We start from the raw sequence: 18,563 nt of genomic DNA, 5'->3' as shown, positions 1-18,563 counted from the left end.
AATTAAAAGGGACTGTATACATACAATTTGATAATAACCATATATAATAATAGCATAGGGACTTAGAAATTCCTGGCATTGTACTTGGGTGTAAATAAAAGAGAATAAAATATATTAAAATGCTGGGGCTTTATTATATTCAAGAATGCACGATACTTAAATAAATATGGTATACGTATACTAATTTACTAATGCAAAATTTGTAAATGATTTCAGAGTGAAAATTTTACCCCTATTACAAATATGTGCTTATTGTTACATGCATTCTCTAAAGCCAACTAAATCAGTCGAAAAATATAAAAGTGATGGATATTTAATTGCTATGAGAATTGTAATATGGCTGTAATATTATTCTCATGTTTAGGATTCGTATCAAAAGGAATTTAACAAACTCAGATCAACAAAACAAATAATATATATATATTTGGTGGGATTTAGGAAAATAGCATGATACCACTCACACAGGGGCTAACTCATTCTTTCAAATGGCAAGAGCTCCAACTCACCTAATCTGATCCTGATATTTTACAAAGGTATAAATGCACAGAAAACTTTCCTCTGTGTAACAGTCATGCGCCAATGAGGAAACCTCTGTATGATCAACTGATCTGCCACAAATAACAGCCACTTCACTTTTCAAATCACAACTAACCATTTTTGATGAAAATACATGAGGCATAATAATCCCTGATATACAACTTTATTCATAGGTGTGTTCACTAACCTATGGTCAAACAACCTAATGAATAAAAGTCAAAATATTATCTTACTATTATAGATAAAGTCCATCTTCTTTTCCTTGTAAACTTTAATCTTTTCCTTTATCCAAGTTAAGTAATTTTCACATCGTTTGTCTCGGCTGGTCAGTCTGAGCTCAAACATAGTACTGTGTGGATTTGGCATAGAAATCTGAAAACAAAATCATATACGGAGATCAGAAATAAAACTTAATTGGTTGGCCTAGAAATGTGACTAAAATCACTTTTAATAAGGAGTGGCTGTGTGGTAAGTAGCTTGCTTACCAACCACATGGTTCTGGGTTCATGCCCACTCATTCATTCTACTATAGCCTCGGGCCAACCAAAGCCTTGTGAGTGGATTTGGTAGACGGAAACTGAAAGAAGCCTGTCGTATATATGTGTATGTATATGTTTGAGTGTCTGTGTTTGCCCCCCCCCCCCAACATCGATTGACAACCGATGGTGGTGTGTTTACGTCCCTGTAACTTAGCAGTTCGGCATAAGAGACCAATATTACAAAGAATAAGTCCTGGGGTCGATTTGTTCGACAAAAGGTGGTGCTCCAGCATAGGTGGTGCTCCAGCAGTCAAATGACTGAAACAAGTAAAAGAGTAATGCATTTGAAGAATTATGAATACATCTACAGAATCTATTCATTTGTAAAGTAAATGAAATTTTTTTTTTTAGGTATTTTATTAAAATAGGTAAATGGAAGACAGTTTGCTGATATAATTTTTTATACATAACATTCATAGGTAAACATTCCAAGAAACTACTGTGTTATTAGTTTTCTACCTGGGGTTAAACAACACCTGCAACAACTTCTACTTGACATAACTAATTGCACTATGAAAATAGCACAAGCATTTCTATAAAATATTAGATGACAGCAATATTAGTTGGTTGGCTGGTGGGTGGGTTTCTCCAGTCATATAGAAAGAAGGGAGGAGGAATTAAAGAGAGATACAGACAGAGTTAGCATATGACATGCAGGACGAGTGCACATACTAGGCTTGGTAGCAGGCAATGAATAAAGAAATGCTATATACTTACACACACTCACACATTACATAGTGAGAGAGAAAGAATCATAGAGACAGAGGAGGAGGAAACAATCAAGTAGTTATGGGAAGAGTTATACAAATAAGAAATTTGTTTCATTTCGACTTATTATAAACTAATAAATAGTTTTCTTTTGAAAATTAGTATTCATTTCATTATTCAGCAAAAGTACCATGAAATTTAATAAAAGTTAGATTATAATTTATTATATGTATGTCGTATTTCCTGATATTGCCCATGGTGCCAAAAGTATACCTACAAAATTACTTGCCATGAGACAGGTAATACTCTAGTTTTCAATAATATAAAAATGATATTGTTATTCAAAAGAATTCATTACCTTCCTGGGAGCAACAACATAGCGTCTGTAAAATGTAACTTGACCAAAATATCCTTTGAAAGCTGGTACAAATTCAGAACCTCCGAATGAAAATATTCCCTCCACATCATTGTAACGAATATCTGTATTAAACCTTTATAGACAGAGAAAATTTAAAGAAAGCTTAGAAAATTTTAAATAAAATATTGTTATTCATAACATATGCAGAAAAGGAAAATTTCATTTATAATATTGGCTTCAAATTTTGGAATAAGGTTAGTAATTTCAGAGGAAGGGTTTAGTTGATTACATCAACCCCAGTGATCAACTGGTACTTATTTTATTGACTCCTGAAAGGATGAAAGGCAAAGTCGACCTCAACAGAATTTGAACTCAGAATGTGAAGATGGACAAAATGCTGCTCACGATTCTGCCAGCTTGTTGCACTGGTTTTATTTATGGTATTTACAGATAAACACAACAAAAGAAAGAAATTAAATCTTTTAGTTGGGTGTGGCAGTCAATATTTATAATTGTGTAGTCATTCTTGCCTTTATTTGGGTGAGTCAGACATTGTTCCACACTGTTTATTTCACATTACTATAGGTGCAGGCGTGGCTATGTGGTAAGTAGCTTGCTTACCAACCACATGGTTCCGGGTTCAGTCCCATTACGTGGCACCTTGGGCAAGTGTCTTCTACTATAGCCTTGGGCCGACTAAAGCCTTGTGAGTGGATTTGGTAGACGGAAACTGAAAGAAGCCTGTCATATATATATATATATATGTGTGTGTGTGTGTGTGTGTGTGTGTGTGTGTGTGTGTGCATATGTTTGTGTGTCTGTGTTTATCCCCCCAACATCGCTTGACAACTGCTGGTAGTGTGTTTACATCCCCATAACTTAGCAGTTCAGCAAAATAGACTGATAGAATAAGTACTAGGCTTCCAATGAATAAGTTCTGGAGTCGAATTTCTTGCTTAAAGGCGGTGCTCCAGCATGGTTGCAGTCAAATGACTGAAACAATTAAAAGAGTAAAAGAGATATATTCACAATCACATTCTAGTTGATATCTATAGAAGGAGCTGAATTCAGTTCTGCAATCTAACAAAACACTTTATGATTTACAATACTTTCACTGTTTATAGAATTAAGCTGTCACCATCTTGAATCACTTGTTTTACCATTACATACACTGAGCATTTAAGAATAAAGTATCTCGATATAGACACTGTACAAAACTAATGATTTGATATGAAAACCTCTTAACGGTGATCAAGTTTCATAGTCACATGCTTAATCAGTAATAAAAACTATAAATCAATAAAACAATTGCTTACTGATGATCTACTTCCAATTTATTTTTCCATTGTTCTCCATAATTAATTGTGATTGACCACTAAAAGTGAATAAAGAGAAAGGAGTTATAGCTATTAGTTATAAATCTACATCAGTGGTTCCAAACCTTTTCACAGTGGTTCCCAACCCTTTTTATTTAAATGTGTTTTCCCATAGACCCCTTTTAATATGCTTATCCTTATGTATGTAATATATATACATATATAAAGTATAAGAGAAATTACCCATAACAGGTAACTTCTACATGCTAGAAGGCAGTCAAAAACGACCGAAAACCACAAAGTAAAACATTTCAAAGGGAAGAGAAAATAAAAACTTTTACCTTATTTCTAACGGTTAGACCTATAGGATTCTGATTTTTTAGTAAATAAAGTAATTCACTACATGTTTTTTCCTTGAATGATTTTAGGTATTTTCTTAAGGATTTGACCTAAAGAGTGACTGATTTGGGGAGTAAAATCATTTCCCCGTTCTAATGAACTTGGATAGAATTTGCTTATGATTTTATACAGTCCTATTTCAGCCATGAAATGCGCGTAGTTTATGTACTAGAACTGACTTTTATACATTTATACTTTCATACTTTATATTATTGTATTGATTTTTACTGTCCAATTTAAAATTTTGATTTTTAAATTTTTTTAAAATTAATATTTTTATGATGAATGTTTCTTTATATGATATATTTATACGATATATTATTTAAATTTTAAATTTTAAATTTTAGATTAAAATCTTTGATAAATATTAATATGGTATATGCCTCACAGCATGGATTTTGGACGGGTTCTGAGTTGACTGAGTTGTAGAGTGGTGGTTCGTCTCTAAATTAGTTATATACATATATATTATATATTACGAAACCCGGTGTAACATTATACCGATTTTTGCCTGTAAGGTTGGAATAAATTTTTATTCCCTAATATTATTACTATATATATATATATATATATATATATATATATATATATATATATATATATACATATGAAATTTTGAATTTAGTTCATAGACTCTCAGTACTACCTTTGTAAACTGCCATGGGTCTGTGGACCCCAGGTTGGGAACCACTGATCTACATCAAAAATAATAAAACAAAGAACTTCAAAAAACTACAAATGAAATATTTGAAATTCACTGCTTTAAAGAGAAAGACACGAGAAATACACATTATTACTTCATTGATTTAGGAGGCATGCAACACTGTATGGTGAGGTGAGAAAAGTGGTGACAGGAATTTAAAACATCAAACACAGAAAAGTGAAATAATAAAAAGGGGAGCAAAAAAGAAACAGATTTCAAGTAAAGCTTTAACAGTTCTACACGTGATAAGAACATCCACCATTTCCACCACTACCACCACCATAACATATTGATAAACATATTTCCATTGCAATATCTATTTTCTCATGCTGGAAAATAATTCAGCTCCGAACGATGCCAACACTTTAAAAATACTGTTCACTTATCTGAGATGGTGCAGTTATTTAACACAAACACAGTCTACAGCACAATACCCACCAAAATACCCAATTCCACTGGGTGAATTTTAAATTAAGCCCTTCGTTCCCTATACAGCATAGGTCATAAATGACTTTTCTCCATTGTTCACAATTCTTCAGTTGGACCCCTGCTTTTTCAGCTCTGCCTTAGTATCCCACCTCCAGATATTTTTAGAGCATCCGCTCTTCTGTTGGGACCAGACATGTGATGCAGGATGTTGGCTTCCTTTGGGATTTTGCCAGGCACATCATATGTTTCCCTGACGAAAGGCTTTTCAAGTTTTGTCGCTTCTAAATTTTCATCAATGTTTCCATAACTTCATTTTTTCTAAGCAGGGATGCTCTACACAAACTCATGTTTATCTCTGGAAACAGGTGACCCATATTAGTCTGTATACTATCCTTTGATCTATCTTGAATGGGAGGCCCTAGCAGGTGTTTGTGTTCCAATGATTAACAAACCTTAATTGACTCATGACCGTTTAGCCATTTTTTGCCCTCATTAATACTGTTATAAGGTTTTTGACTCTCCCAAAGTAACAAGTTATACATAACACCTGTCAAAATCACTTGATTCACTTGATTCTTCTCATTATGCCTTCAGTACCCCAGCTATCTAAACCACCTTCACATTAAACCACTTGTTCACTTCTGTCTCTCCAGAACTGCAATCTCCTAAACTACCATCATTTTTACAACAGGCCTTGCTCTGCAGACGCACAAGCTGTATATCAATTGCCTTAACCTCATCAGCCTAGGAAACCAGCAAATATCATGGACTCTTCTTACTCCTCCTCTTTTCCCCGCTTCTAAACACATTCTTTAAAACTTGGATTATAAAGAAAACGGGGGTGGGGTGGGGTGGGGTGTGGTTAGAAAACTTATTACTGTACCTTATTGGAAGCTATAGAAAATACAAGTCGGAACCATTGATGAAGAGGAAGTTTAAATGGTGTTAAATTTGCCTCAGATCTTCCGTTCTTCATTATCATCTGAACATGGAGCTTACCTGATAAACAAGAATTTAAGATTGAGATAGTTTTCAGAAAATAACATTATCAAATTTCAGAATTAAGAGATATTTCCTACTTATGTGTATGCATGTCAATTGTGTATGTATGAACGATAACTCTTTTCAAGGTCCATAACTCAGGTTTACCTTGTTTCCTTATGATTAGATTTTTTTTATCTATCTCTCTATCTATCTATCACTCGTCCAACTTCGTTTGTTTCCGTAGAATTTATCAAATTAGAAAACGCAAACTTAATATAAAAATATATTTTCTGAAATTGCAAATTATTTAAAATACGGAAACAAACGAAGGTGGACGAGTGGTAGATAGAAAGAGAGGGGGGAGAGGGAGAGAGAGGGAGAGAGAGAGGGAGAGAGAGAGGGAGAGAGAGAGAGAGGGAGAGAGAGAGAGAGAGGAAGAGAGAGGGTGAGAGAGAGAGAGGGAGAGAGAGAGAGGGAGAGAGAGGGAGAGAAAGAGAGAGGGAGAGAGAGAGGGAGAGAGAGAGAGAGAGAGAGAGAGAGGGAGGGAGAGAGAGAGAGAGAGAGAGAGAGAGAGAGAGAGAGAGAGGGAGAGAGAGAGAGGGAGAGAGAGAGAGCTCCGGCCAGTCAGTAGCCTAAGAAACAGATTTCAACTCAAACCAGCAGTAACGTTCCTTGTTTAGATTTTTCTACTTTCACTTCTGACAGCTCATCCCATGACAGTGCCGTGTAGTTCAGTTAGAATATTTAATTGTAATAAAACCAGTCAGCAGTAACAGTTGTTTAAAACACGTAAACACTTGCTAAGAAAACAATATCACTTGTGTTAGCATGCAAAAGTAAAATATAAAGCAGAAGAAAAATGTAGAGAGGAACTATTTCATCGACTCTATAATTTGACTGGATATTTAGGACGCGACGCGCGTTAGGATGGCCCCACTCTCACTGCATCGGTCCACTCTGGACATCAGGACGGCTTCACTCTTACTGGATCGGTTACAAACCTGGGTATCGCCGCCCATCACGCAGATAAGAGAAAAGTAAATAAATATAGGAGTCTGAACGGCTGCCGTCGAGACTTTAGGATGTCTCCGACCCTGCACTGTCGATTTCCTCCGCAAAATCGGGACAACTGCGGCCCGTTTGAGAAATAAACCCCATGAGATGGGGTGTCTACTGCAGCTAGTGTCGATGCCCATTCTCCATCGCGGTCAGGTCCGCTGGGCAGGGCTGAACGCGCCCTTTGTTCTAAGGTGTTCTTCCCCATCATCCCATCCAATCATCACTCCTTAAGCTCCACTCCTTCTTTCCTTTTCTTTGTTTCCTTATAATTAAATTGTAATTAAAATCTGTATGCAAATGTTTATTTCTTAAACCATTTTAAAGTGTTATATTTATGCTGTTGTGCCTCAGTATAGCTGTATTTATGTTTTAGTATCATACTAACTTGTATTTTACACTCATGTTAAAGAAAAGTAGAGGATTCTGAACAAGTATATAACAGTAATTATATCCCTTGTTGGCAGTAAAATAATCCTCTGTCTAAAGAAGCGATTATATTATGTAAATCGAAAAAGATATACTGTCAAACTAGCAGTCGAAATTAAACTATGAAGCCAGTATATGGACAATTGCTGGAAAATAACTAGTTAAAACTCCGTCGTTAAATATATAATTTTAGTTAAAAATTCACTAAGTGTAGTAGACTTAATATGTGATCTTGTTTAACATTACATTATTTTACAGGGATTCGAACCAGCTTTCCAATTTGAAAATACCATCTTCCTTCCTACTAAGTCCTGTAAGGCAATGCCATCTCTCTAGAATTTTTTTTGTTTTTTTTTGTTTTTGTTTTTAAATAAGAATTGAAAACAAGAATTTGAAAGGTATCGTCTTAATGTATGCAAGGGAGACAAGTCTGCTAGCATTAAATTTTACGTGAGTGAGCGGTATAAAATGACATGTTGATTATCTTTGTCTAGATTCTATACTGAAGACCATTGTTTTCTGTAACTTCAGATTTCCATATGTAAAATGAAAATATTCTTTTCTACTCTACCCCCGCCCATCCCTAAAGTTTGGGATGGGCGGGGGCAGTATGCAACTGGTACTTAATTTATCGACCCCGAAAGGATGAAAGGTAAAGTCGACCTCGGTGGAATTTGAACTCAGAACGTAAAGTAAAATGAAAATATTAAAATAACTTTGGTGTGCATCTCACAGATAATAAAATAAAATTATTTCTTCCTTTCTCTTTAAAATTAACCTGAATATAGCGTATGAAATATATGAGTGTTTTCAATGTCTGTAAAACTGTCCAATCTACAATTTTCAAACAAAGATATTTAATTTTCTTTAAATATGTTATTTAATTTCTTATGCGTGCTTGTTACAGAAATTAGAGAGAAAACAAACTGACACAAATCAATCGAATGACCATGAAAAGTAACGATTAAACTAATAATGGCATGATATTCATCTTATGAAGGTTTTCTCACATTAGAAAAAACTATACATTTTTAGAAGAACCTATACAGTTTGTTGAATTGTCTGTTATACATTTCATCGTTTTCCGAGGTCAAGGATTTATGGAAGACAAAGTCGACCCAGAATACAGAGCAACAAGAGTAAATTCTAAAGTAATTTAGCTTAATACACTACCGTTTCGGCCATTCCCACTTCCATTCCTTGTTTTCAAAGAAATGAGAATGGTAAATATAAAGTTAGATATCGTCATAGACTTACCCTCGTCAGTAAAAAACAATAAAGGGGACAAATAGTTGTTCATCCAATCAAAATGATACATGATACTGCATAGGTTTGTTAGACTTCCAGTACAATATTCTAATATATACATCCACATGCTGACTGTTAGCCTGCAAAAAGAAGAGGATACAGTCTTCGTTATATTTGCAATAATACAACAACAAAATATCATGTGTATGTGTATGTGTCCGTTTTTAATTTTTTAACTCTCCAATCGTATTTGTTAATTGTTTAATAATACATATATGGACATGTATACTTGTATGCGTGCATGAGTATGGATGTATATGTATGTGTGCATATATATATATATATATGTGTGTGTGTGTGTGTGTGTGTGTGTGTGTGTGTGTGTGTGTGTGTGTGTATGCATATGTATGCATATGTATGCATGCATGCATGTTTATGTGTGTATATGTACACATGTGTATGTGCGAATGCATATATATGTGGATGAGTGTGTGCATATTTTCACCATATTACATTCCATTGCTTTGAAGTAGGAAGAACATATTAACGAATTATGTAGCTCTAGATATACTTGAATGGAAAAATTCGGCGAGATGGTCACGTCTTGAAAATGTCATCATAGGGTTGCCCAGTCAATTACAGCCGTGGACTTCACATTCTAAGATTTTGTCATAAAAAAATGTAAACATTTAAATTACCATTACCTCGGCTCATTTATTTCAGTTAATCGTGTTTTCTCCAGATTTAAGTTATTGTACGGCTTAAAGGTATGAAACAGTCCAAAGTTTAAACCATTCAATGCAATAGGGTAATCCAAGATCTTCACAGTTTCTGCAATGGCCAAACAGTGAGAAAATATTCATTAGCGAGTGAAATAGCAATTGTGATTGTGTTTAAATTCATTTTTAACGTGTGCTGTTATTGTTATCTTATAATAATTCTGCTTGTTGTTGCGTTACTTAGCCCGTAGCTAACGCTTTCACGTGATTAGAGAAAAAGAGGGAGAAAGAAAAGAAGGAGAGAGAAAAAGAGGAGGAAGTAATAGAGGGAGAAAGAAAGAAGGAAAGAAAAAAAGAAGAGAGAGTAACAGAGGGAGAGAGAAGCGTCCATGACGTGATGTAGAGGGAATGTAATTGTAATGTTTTCAGGTGAAGGGAAATAGCGGAGAAAGAAAAAGAGGATAAAGCGAAGAGTGAGACACAAAGAGGGTGAAAGAAAAAAGGGGAGAGGGAAGAGTCCATGACGTGAGGTAGGGGGAACGTAATATTTATTACGTGGTTAAAAATGCGAGTCGAAGGTAGAGGAGGACAATTAAAAATATAACTTTAGCATAGGGATGATGTTAAAGAAAGGCACACAGAGAGGGGAAGGAGAGAGGAGGAAAGAGAGGTAGAGGTAGAGAAAGAGAGAGGAGAGGGAGGGTGAGAGATTATGATAGTGGTGGTGATTGGATAGGAAAATGTGTATTTATTTTTAACTGAAGTTTTTTTATATCACCTGTCACATGACGTATGCATATAAGTGCAATTCCGTGAAATATTCACGCTTATTTACGTGTCAGACATACAATTTAACTAAAGGTTGTATCATATGTACGGATTTTGGAGGTTTTTATTTGTTTATGGGGGAAATGGAAAAATAAGAGTGAATATTTATTTTATGAGTGCTGCGTATTAAGTCTATAAAATTGTGCATAAAGTATATAAAGTGTATATATATAAAGTATATTAAGTAATCATCGAATTCCAATTTCTTTCACTTTTCAATGAGTGTAGAGCGTAACAAGAGAGTATACGACTTACAAAGGAACAAGGGATAATGTCATTCATTAGCTTAAAGCTAATTGTGTATCACCTTATAGCTTCGTCAGAGCTTCAAAAATGAAGTGCAATTTTATTTGAAAAATCATTTATACACATAGAAAGGATCACTGACGAAAAACAAAATATAAAAGTATGTAAGAAATGGAGTATTAAGATTGAAAATTAAAAGCTACTCCCTGAAATATGTAGATTTAGATAATTTTGTGTGTGCTTATATATATATATATATATATATATATATCTATATATATATATATATATATATATACATCTCACTACATAAATAAATGAAGTTTGTACGAAACGTACGTACTGCTATAACCTAGTGCATTTTTGTTGTTTTTCTTCAAACTTTATTCACCAAATCTCTTGATTTTGTTTTGGGTTTTTACACGACCAAATTCTGGTGCCTCAAACATTTTAAGTACCATATTTAATCTTTTGATTAAATCTATATATATATGGGAGAATATACAAATAATAACAACAGACGAGGACAGGTGGTGTAAATAACAAAAGTATATATTAGTATGACGCTCGGGAATACGGAAAGTCTTTGACGTTTCGAGCTACGCTCTTCAACAGAGTGAATACGGAGACAAGGAGAAAAACACGGAGAAAAAAAATTGAATAGTGTTCAGTCAACGGTAGACATATAGACAATGCATATTGAGAAATACACACACATATACATAGACATACACAGAGATAGATCCAGGTATATAGACATATATATAAACATCAACATGAGCGTATACATATACTTAGATAGATAGATAGATAGATAGATAGATAGATAGATAGATAGATATTGGTCAATTTAAAAATTCGTTAGAAACTGTTGTAATGAATTGACACCTATCCATCGTTGTGATATATATATGTGTGTGTGTGTGTGTGTAACATTTGAGTAAATATTCTAAATTTACACTTACCATCTTCGTAAGGGCACTTAAGTATTTCCTTCGCTGAAAGTTGAGACCAGAATTGATAGGGCCAGCGAACACAATCATGAATTGGTTTCAATGGCCGAGAATAAGGTGGTTGAACACGAATAGGATAAGACGCTTTGGCTTCAGCTAAATCATACATTAGAGATCTTTGGGGTATTAAGCGCCATTTCACTTCTTCTAACATCCATACCCGTAACTTGGCTGATCTTATCAATGCAGAATATTTGTTGAAATAATTTGGTTGGTAGACGATCGAATCTGGCAGAACGATGTCGTTCCTACGCGTCTTTAACTCGGAATCTCCTTCACATACCCAAATGGATTTAAATACATTCTTATGCGTACCACCTTCCATTCTGATCTGAAAAACTTGGAAATATCAATTTTCAAAGAACAACAACAAGTGATATTTGAATAAAAATATAATCATCGATTAGTTTTTTAAAATAATTTAAACAATAAACTTCAAATATATTTCAAACGTAACATCACGTGTTTGATTCCTGTTTATTTCACATGATCTCTATAAAATATGCACAGGTCATGGTTATTGTTCTACTTAGCATTCTAACACCGGATTTAGAGTGTTTCTCGGTTGTGTGATATATGAAATGGAGGCGCAATGGCCCAGTGGTTAGGGCAGCGGACTCGCGGTCGTAGGATAGTGGTTTCGATTCCCAGACCGGGCGCTGTGCGTGTTTATTGAGCGAAAACACCTAAAGTTCCACATGGTTCCGGCAGGGGATGGTGGCGAACCCTGCTGTACTCTTTCACCACAGCTTTCTCTCGCTCTTTCCTCCTGTTTCTATTGTACCTGTACTTTAAAGGGCCAGCCTTGTCACTCTGTGTCACGCCGAATCTCCCCGAGAACTACGTTAAGGGTACACGTGTCTGTGGAGTGCTCAGCCACTTGCACGTTAATTTCACGAGCAGGCTGTTCCGTTAATCGGATCAACTGGAACCCTCGTCGTCGTAAGCGACTGAGTGCCAACTAAAGATATATCAAAACTATGTTATCTCTAGTTTAGAAAATATAAGCAGGGTTTTTTTTTTCCTTCTTTTCAAACATAAAGTTTATTTAAGATTTGCCAAAGACAATAATTTCTGTTTTGGTACTAATGTTCCTTTCTTTCTTTGCATTAGATGCATTTTGATCAGCAGTGAGCAGCTCTGTGTCTGGCACCCACTGATGAAGCTGTATGCTTGAGATCAGAGATACGCAAACGGCAGCTATAACACTTTTTAGAGACCTTACGAAAAATAATTGAAGACTAGAGATCAATAAAAGTTTTTGATGTGAGGACCCAAATTTAACTGCCTAACATATAATCACATTGTCGTAATTACCATATCCTTTCTAATCTTCTCTCTCTTACCTTCATAGAACTTACTTTACTTCTTGCGGTTCAAGATTATTGATCCTGCTAGAGAGAAGAAAGGCAAAATCAATTCCTGAGTATGAGACTTAGGTTAGAGATTAAGGAAAAGTAAATATTTTAAAGAGGTTGTTGTTCAATAATTCCCGTTATTTTGTGGGGTTGGAGTTCCTGTCAAAGTAAGTTATGCACGATTCGGGTTATAAAACTAAAGATTAAAAGCTCACGGAATTTTACCCACCTGTAGTTCCAGGCCAACGATACTTCTTTTCTTACACCTGTACTTTGTCACAAGACCCATAGTTTTAGTGAGAGTCTGGGGAACGTTCAGAAATTGTACGTAATCTTCGCTTTCGGAAATATCATTTAATACAACAGACATCTGTTCAGGGTTTAAACCCGTTACCTAAATAATATTTTAAAAGAACAAAAAGCTTTAGATATATACTTACACTCATATGTTACTTATAAACTATTATCGTTGTCCAACAATTCGTTTAACACAGCGTATAACATGCTTATGTATCTGATATCATCTATTGAGAATTATTCTAATAAACCATAGCAATTATATGCATAGAACACATTTCGTATGTATATGCAACTTCCTATATAGAGAGACCGAAATAAAGCATACTTCCCAATATTAAAGCAGAAATATTATAGAAATTAAATGATATTCAAACGGCTTTTAAGCGGCACTAATATAACATAAACTGTTGTCTGAGTTTATTCGACTATAAACGTCTTCGAGGACCAAGTAAGCACTAGAATCACATCGTATGTGATTAGAACTCAAACAAATGTTGACGCAGCTATTAGTAGTATTAGTAGTAGTAGTAGTAGTAGTAGTAGTAGTAGTAGTAGTAGTAGTAGTAGTAGTGGTGGTGGTGGTGTCTGAAAAAATGCATACTCTCGAGTTTTTTTGGTGTATCAATTAATTTGATTTGATTTTGAAATTTTAGAATTGTAGAAAACTAATAGACTATCATTGAAGTGTCTCGCTCTAAAAGGTTCAGTTTACAAATACATTTCACATAGAGAGAGAGAAATCAATATAATCTACAAATGCGTTCAATAATCAAGCATTTTATTGTAAATATCGGTTTCAAATTTTGCCACAGGCCCAGCAATTTTGCGGGAGAGAGTTAAATTGATTACATCAGCCCTCAGTACTCAACTGGTATTTATTTGACCGACTCTGAAAGGAGGAAAAGTAACGTGAACCTGAGCAGAATTTGAATCCAGTACGTGAACACGGACGAAATGCCGTGAAACTTTTGCCCGTTGTGCTAACGATTTTGCCAGCTCGTCGCCTTATTTTACAGTAGATATTGACCTAATTTACGCACTAAGGAATACAAATGAACTCTTTGAGAAGCAACAAAGGAAGTGAACACGTCCCTGAAATAATACCACTATGACAATTTTCCTAAAGTAGTAATAATTGAAGATGTGAATTCAGCTCAGTATTCCTAAACTAAAGAAAGCAAAGTGAATCAACATTCAGCTGACATCAACCCTGAACTAGAAAAAAAGAAAATTATTGCTTCTAATACAGGCACAGGGCTTAAAATTTGGGAGAGTGGGGCAGGTCGATTACAATACTTGACTGATACTTTATTCTATTGACATCGAAGAGATGAAAAGCAAATTTGACCACGATGGGATTTGAACTATTGAATGTAAAGAGCCTAAACAAATTCTGCCATGCATTTTTTTTCCCGACGCTCTAACGATTCCACCAACTCAACACCGTTGAAAAAAAAAAAAAAAAAAAAAAAAAAAGCTATAAGGAATTTCTTGTAAAGAAACTGCTTCGAAAAAGAATAGATGATATTTTACTATAATATTAAGGACTAGAATATTTTGTTTTAAATCGGGACTAAACAGACGCATACACATACGTATGAATTTGTGTGTGTGTGCGTGCGCGTGCATGTGTGTGTGTGTGTAGATGGATGGATGGATTGATACGTATACGTATATATATATATATATATATATATATATATATATATATATATATATATATATATATATTAGATAGCGTGTACTAATGCAGAGAAAGAAACTCAAAACAGAAAACTTTAAAATGAATTCGGTCTGACCAGTTGAATTTTTAAATTCTACATCTATATCGGGGAAAATAGTTGTAGGAAATCCATTTTCAATGAAATTTATTAAAAGATATGACTTACCAATGAACAGATGACGGTTAAAAGTAACGACAAGAAAAGGATTCGGTTGTGATCGTCCATTTTGAATGAACGAATACGTCACCAATTTTCTTAGCTTACCTAACATTGCAGCTGTTGCCATTGTTTTTATAATACCAACAAGCAAGACGGAAAAAACTCGTGGCGAAACATTCCATTGATTTCCCAATTGATTTATTTTGGGGAGGGCTTGACTTTGTAATATTTCTTTCTTTTATAATAGATTTCGTAACTCAAAGTTTTCTTGTCGCAGTTACTTGTTGAATCAAAACTGAGGACTGAAAATACTACTCTTTTGGTATGATCTGCAATATTTCCTGTTTTTGGTTGATAATATTCGTACCAAAACTATATAGAGTCAATAATAGTTTTCGCTCTGTAAATGCAGACGTTGACACATTTTGTTAGCGCAAATAATCTATAATAGATGTTTAAGTTTGAAAGTTATCTCGAAAACATCGATATAAATAGGAATTAAATTTTATGGCATGCATAAAATTTTATAATTGGTGGCTTTGGAAATAAACAATTAGTTTGGTGAAAAGTAAAAATCGATCTTTGAGGGATTCGAAATCCAAATATAGACAGATGAGAGTAAATACTATGTAGCACATGCACCATTCTACCATTTCTGAGAACACACTTTTATTTTAGAGTTGTCTCATTTGGAATAAATTTTATTCCAGAAAGCTTGATGTCGTAGCGAAGTGGAAAAATAGGAATCCAAAGTAATCATTTGTTTTCCAACGCCTTTAACTCACGAAGTTAAATTATTCTACACTACAATATTTCTTGTCAAAATAATTAACAACTGCACAACTACCATACGTCTACAACTATGCAAGTTAATCGGTATAGAATCAGTAATGGCGTACAGTAATATAGTAATTGTATTTTTCACTTGTTCCATTCATTAGACCGTGACCATGTTGGGGCACCGCTTTGAAGACTTTTAGTCGAATATATTGACCCCAGTATTTATTTATTTTAGAGCCTGTTACTTTTCCTATCCCTTCTTTTTGCCAAACTACTAAGGTACGGAGACGTAAACACACCAGCACCGGTTATCAAACAGTGGTGGGGGGAAAAACACACACACACACATACACACAAATATATATTTACGACGGGCTTCTTTCGGTTTCCATCTACCAAATTCACTCACAAGGCCTTGGTCAGTCCGTAGTAGAGGACACTTGCCCAAGGTGTCACATTATGCAATTGAACCTGGAACCATATGATTTGGAAGTAAGCTTCTTGCCACACAGCCACTTTTGCGCCTAAGTCATCATCATCATCGTTTAACGTCCGCTTTCCATGCTAGCATGGGTTGGACGGTTTGACTGAGGACTGGTGAAACCAGATGGCTACACCAGGCTCCAATCTGATTTGGCAGAGTTTCTACAGCTGGATGCCCTTCCTAACGCCAGCCACTCCGAGAGTCTAGTAGGTGCTTTTACGTGTCACCCGCACGAAGGCCAGTCAGGCGGTACTGGCAACGGCCACGTTCAAAATGGTGTATTTTATGTGCCACTCGCACAAGAGCCAGTCCAGGGGCACTGGCAACGATGAGTGTAAAAAGAAACAAATAAGCTTGCGATTATTCTAGTCCGAACACGAATTTGAGTAACTATGTTTTTTTAGAAAAGCTTCAATGTTACAAACTCTCATTTTCCCTCCTTTATCAAAATGAGTCCGATTCAAAAGAATGGGATGCCAGTTAATGTAATCGAATACCGTTCTACCCGAATTTGAGGCCCTAAACCAATAGTAGAAATTAATATTACGTACTACCGTACCCGACAATAAAATTTATTATAGAGAATAGTATGTGACACACCGCCCAAAAAGAACCTTAATATTTTTTTATCTAGAGATTGCGTCAGTATTATTTAATAGGAAAGCGGCGAGCTGGCAGAAACGTTAGCACGCCGGGCGAAATGCTTAGCGATATTTCGTCTGTCATTGCGTTCTGAGTTCAAATTCCGCCGAGGTCGACTTTGCCTTTCATCCTTTCGAGGTCGACTTTGCCTTTCATCCTTTCGAGGTCGATGAATTAAGTACCAGTTGCATACTGGATCGATCCAGTCGACTGACCCCCTCCCCAATAATTTCGGGCCTTGTGCCTAGAGTAAAAAAGAATATTATTTAATAGGAAGGCGGCGAGCTAGCACGCCGGACGAAATGCTTAGCGGTATTTCGTCTGACTTTACGTTCTGAGTTCAAATTCCACCGAGGTCGACTTTGCCTTTCATCCTTTTATTGTCGATAAATTAAATACCAGTTGCGTATTGGAGTCGATCTAGTCGATTGGTCCCCTCCCCAAAAATTTCGGGCTTTGTGTCTAGAGTAGAAAAGAATATTATTTAATAGCAGAATATCACAAATAGTTCCACGATTTGATTCTATATGCTATCCACCGAAAATGGGACACAACTGTATATAAACTATTAGTTATTTGTGCAGTCAAAAGTGACGAGTTATTTTGTTAGATCTTTTTATTTTATATATACTATTCTCGTCGAGTACTTTTTAAGGATAGTTACAGACCTGTGAGCCCATATCGAACGGCTGCTGTCACGTGTTGGACGAGTCCGGTTGTCAACCGAGTCTATCGTAAATATTTCCCCGCCACCTTCCTTTAACCGGGAAGGCAAGGCAGTTTTCATCGTACTGGTGGCTATGGCGAAAGAATGTGTATAGTGGACTCGTTTGAAAGGCTTAGAGACAAATACAATACTTTTCTTTCAGGCCAACCTCTCATCAATCTTTTCAAGTATTACTTGAAAGGAAAGGTGAGAGTAGAGAGGGAAGTTTTGTCTAATGAAAAGTTTAATAAAAGATGGGTGAATGTAGCAAAGACGGACCCACTTTGAGCATGAACCTATTAAACAAAAAGAGAAAGAGCGCTTTGCTATCATGTTTTTTTCCGAGGTGGTTACCGTGATTTTTTTTTTTTTTGTAGGTTTCTCTTTCTACGGATAACCCTAGTCAGTGTTATATTTTCTCCCCCTTTGGGGAATTTCTGTTGTTAAAACGTTACCTTGTTATTTCTTTGTGTACTGGTCCCAAAACATTTTTGATCCCTATTGGTCGGTTTTGGAAAGAAAAATTCTACATTGTATTGTCCCCTCTGTTAAAAATATTTCAAGGGAGATAACTTTGTAATCGCATTCAAGTGTTCTCTACCGTTAGTAGAGCGTAACAGAAAACAAATACGCATCGGTAATTACATTATAAAGATTGTCGACAATTTTCTACAAAGAATAGAGACTGTAGGGAAATGGGGTACTACTAAAGCAGCGCGGACCCGAACGCGCAGTCGCGCGTCCGCGCTAGCTAGTCGTGAGTGGTCGATCCTAACCCTAACCCTAACCCTAAACACGTATTCATTTGCACACGCGGGTTAGGGATAGGGTTAGGGTTAGGGTTAGGGATAGGGTTAGGGTTAGGGACAGGGTTAGGGTTAGGGTTAGGGTTAGGATC

General features: G+C 35.5%; 1 protein-coding gene across 1 annotated transcript in view; it reads right to left on the bottom strand.

Moving 5' to 3' along the window:
- Positions 1-18,357, bottom strand: part of LOC106868348 (protein sel-1 homolog 3) — a 63,853-nt gene extending 45,496 nt beyond the window's left edge. Inside the window, exons 1-9 of the mRNA XM_089352784.1 lie at positions 15,060-18,357; positions 13,100-13,264; positions 11,465-11,843; positions 9,411-9,537; positions 8,716-8,846; positions 5,873-5,988; positions 3,459-3,517; positions 2,143-2,275; positions 771-909 (exon numbers count right to left, since the gene is read on the bottom strand). Coding sequence (XP_089208910.1) covers positions 771-909; positions 2,143-2,275; positions 3,459-3,517; positions 5,873-5,988; positions 8,716-8,846; positions 9,411-9,537; positions 11,465-11,843; positions 13,100-13,264; positions 15,060-15,119 — 1,309 coding nt within the window. The 5' untranslated portion in view covers positions 15,120-18,357. The remainder of the gene's footprint in view (positions 1-770; positions 910-2,142; positions 2,276-3,458; positions 3,518-5,872; positions 5,989-8,715; positions 8,847-9,410; positions 9,538-11,464; positions 11,844-13,099; positions 13,265-15,059) is intronic.
- Between the last annotated feature and the right edge of the window lie 206 nt (positions 18,358-18,563).

This window comes from Octopus bimaculoides, chromosome 5, assembly GCF_046866305.1.
Source record: "Octopus bimaculoides isolate indiv1 chromosome 5, ASM4686630v1, whole genome shotgun sequence".
NCBI classification, from domain to species: Eukaryota; Metazoa; Mollusca; class Cephalopoda; order Octopoda; family Octopodidae; genus Octopus; species Octopus bimaculoides.
The sequence above is the reverse complement of the archived record's forward strand: the minus strand, read 5'-3'. Positions and strand labels throughout refer to the sequence as shown.